Consider the following 3,569-nt stretch of genomic DNA (forward strand, 5'->3'; position numbering starts at 1 on the left):
GCCGGGCTTTCTCTGCTCCTGCTGGTTTGATTCCCTTTGGTGAGGTAGATACTTTTTTCTCTACAAATCCTGCCCCTATTTCAAGAGATTCTACTTTGTTCAGTGCAGTGATGGAGAATACTCCCCAAGTGGAATCATCACCTGTGTGCTTCATCCTGGGAGCCGATCCTACCTATGCAGACCACTAGGTCGATGTCTTTCCTTCTAGCGATATGGACAGAGTATTGGAGAAAATGTTCAGCATTGAGTCGTTGGGCATACAGGGAGAAGATATTTCAGGATATGATCAGGGTATGATTCGGCAGTTCCAGGAATCTATAGCATTCAGGGATGACAAATATCATGTGCAATTACCATGGCATGCAGATAAGCTGGTTCTGGTACCTTCTAATCATGCTATTACTTTGCACGTTTTGGATCGTGTGGTCAGGAGCCTGGAGAAGAGGGGGCTGCACCAGGAGTATGTAAATGTATTCCTTCAGCAGCTACGAGAGGGCATCATTGAGGAAATACAGGTGGATTCTCAAAATTTTTTGGACTATGTATGGGTACCTCATCGGCCAGTTTTCAAGACGGATCCGGCAGCTACTACTAAAATCAGGCCTGCATTTAACAGTAGCTTGAAGGTTGGTGGCTCTGCTTCTCTTAACGAGGCTGCATACTCTGGTGTGAATATGACAGGAGATATGATAGACCTGTTGATGTCTTTTAGATCGAATAAGTTTGTCTTGATTGCTGACATCAGGAGAGCTATCTTGATGGTTTGCCTTGCACTGGAAGCAGACAAGAACAGGTTCTGTTTTTTTGTGAAGGATGGTGATCGCCTTGGATGTTTCCGCTATGCCACGTTGATTTTCGAGTCCCTTTATATTGGGGAGTATCTTGAAGTTTCATGCAGCCCAATATCCCTTTGATGAATATCGAGTTGCGATTGAGAATCCAATTCTATGTCGACAACCTGGTGGGTACTGAGTCTGACCCAGCAAAGCTTGTAAGGCTGTATTCCCAGGTTAGGAGGCGGTTGCAGGAAGGTGGACTTGTGGTACAGTTCTGTAACTCAAACTGTGACAGCCTTAGGGAGGAGATGAGGAGAGATGGTACATTGAGTACTCATGAGGCCGGATGGGAGATGGTGCTCGGGTACCGGTATGATCCTTTTTCAGAAAAGCTCCGCACCGCTCCTGTTAAGTGTGATCCGAGTGCATCTACTAAGAGGCAAATCCTTTCAGAATCGACAAAGGTATTTGATCCCTTATCTCTTAGCCTGCCCGTTACTATAAGGAGTAGGATTTTGGTGGGAGAATTATGGAAGCGAGGTGTGCAATGGGATGAGGAAGTATCTCCGGAGTTTCAGTCTTCTTGGAGGAACCTGGCAGGAGACTTATCTAAATTGAGTGACATGCATTTCTGCAGACAGGCCCATGACGGGAATCGAACTGGAGACTTATACCTGTTTTGTGACGCTTCTAAACAAGCATATGGATTTGCAGCCTACTATGTTCAGGACAACAATTCTGCATTGATCTTAGCCAAAGCACGAGTTGCTCCAGTGTACGATAAGACATTACGAACTTTAGAACTAATGGTGGCATTTCTTGCTCTGAAGTGGTTGCCCACTATCTTGGTAGGATGTAAGGGTGTCCGCCATTCTAGGTTGTGTGTGGTAACAAATGCACAAGTAGTACTGTCATTGATTTTATCAGAAACGATGACTAGTAAAATCATCTTTGCTAGAAACAGGTTAAAGCATGTTCTGCTAATAAGCCTGGAGTTGGAAACAAACTACGGCATCAGGCCGACCTTCAGGTATGTTTCTACCACCGAAAACCCGGCTGACTTAATCACTCGTGGATTAACGATAAGGAAGTTCCGAGACAACTTTGACTTTTGGTACAATAGCCCTTCTTGGTTGCGCGGTGGGGTCTTGAGACTTGGCCGGAGCAGGAGTTGCCCTGTCTTGATGATAGGTGCCAGCAGATTGTTCGTTCATAAACAAATTTTACTGCGATTGTGGATGAGGAGTGTGCTTCGGTGATCTCCATGCGGCGGTTCTGTACGTTCACCCGTTTGTTGAGGGTAACTTCTTTAGTCTTCCGATTCATCGGCTTGATGAGGAAAAGGGAAGACAACTACAACAAGAAAGCCGCAATTTACTAAATAAAATGTTCTCGACAGCAGGAATTTACGGCTGAATTGAATTACCTACGGAATCCTATGGTAAAACCTTCACCTAATCGGGTTCAGGCACTAGATCTTTTTCTGGATGAGGAAGGGTTAATCCGCTCGCATGGGCGGCTGGACAGGTCTTCTCAGTTTTATTATGAAGTTAAGAATCCCTTGTTGCTTGGCAAGAATCATCACCTGACCCGACTTGTGATATTAGACTGCCATCTTAAATGTTCCCATCTGGGTATAGGGTCAACCTTAACGGAATTGAGATGTCGAGGATACTGGGTACCTCAAGGGAGGCAGGCAGTCAAAAATGCCCTGAATTCCTACACAAGGTGTAAAAGATACAATTCTAGGCCGGTGCTGCCTGAGAACATGCCTAATCTACCATCTTCTCGTGTCGAATTTGAGGTTCCTTATAGGAATACTTGAGTGGACTTCACAGGACATTTTTGGGTGAAGGAGAGTAACAGTGAGAAAAATGTATCTGTTGTTGTTCACTTGTTTGAGTGTAAGAGCAGTGCATATAGAGGTGGTGCCAGACATGAGTATATTGTCCTTTTTTCAGGTTCTAGTCAGATTTACTAATGCACATTGTGTTCCAGCGTCAATTCTCAGCGACAACGCAAAAACCTTTCTGGGTAGTGGAAGACTGTTTAAGCGCCTTTATCTTCTCCAGGACTACCAGGCCAAACTTTGGGTCATGTAACATTAAGTGGGAGAAAATTCCACTATTTTTCCCCTGGGTGGGAGGAGTATGAGAGCGTAGCATCAAGACTTAAAAATCTTGTCAATACAAGGTTATTGGTAGGGGTAAGCTAGATTATTATACGTTCCTAACTATTGTCTCAGATATTCAGCGGGCTGTAAACAACAGTCTCCTTACTTATCAAGAGTCCGCTGACAGGCAACCAATGATTATAACACCCAATATATTTATTAGACCCAATAAAAGCCCTGATCTATTGGTACCGTTGGGAAGAGATGATCTCTCCACCATTCTTCCTCCCCCCGGAGAAGGATGATCGAGACGATTGGATTACGAAATGAATGGTTGTCGAGATTTAGAGAACTGTGGTACAAGGAGTACCTCCTTGATCTTAGAGGAAGGATGCAAGGAAGATCTCAGATACCATTTCAGAATCGCATTAAAAATGATGTATTATTGGTCAGGAGCCCTTTAAAACCACGAACCTTTTGGGTGTTGGGTACTATACTTGAGGTTCTCCCAGGACAAGATGGAGTGGTGAGGACAGCTCGTGTCAGACAGGGCGATGGTTTGGTGAACGTCCATTCACTAAATAATTTATATCTAATAGAAATTTCGCAATCTGATAGTGATCTTGGGGAAAGTGAACCGAGTCAGGCGGATGCATCCTTGCCTGTTGCTGCAGGTAGCA

General features: G+C 44.5%; 1 protein-coding gene across 1 annotated transcript; it reads left to right on the plus strand.

Moving 5' to 3' along the window:
* The first annotated feature begins 212 nt into the window (after positions 1-212).
* Positions 213-2,878, plus strand: LOC145281289 (uncharacterized). Its single transcript, XM_080132199.1, has 2 exons — positions 213-626; positions 2,738-2,878. Exons 1-2 carry the CDS (start codon positions 213-215, stop codon positions 2,876-2,878), a joined length of 555 nt encoding a protein of 184 aa, XP_079988325.1.
* Positions 2,879-3,569: the final 691 nt, after the last annotated feature.

This window comes from Euprymna scolopes, chromosome 1, assembly GCF_053919585.1.
Source record: "Euprymna scolopes isolate OS-2025 chromosome 1, ASM5391958v1, whole genome shotgun sequence".
NCBI lineage: Eukaryota > Metazoa > Mollusca > Cephalopoda > Sepiida > Sepiolidae > Euprymna > Euprymna scolopes.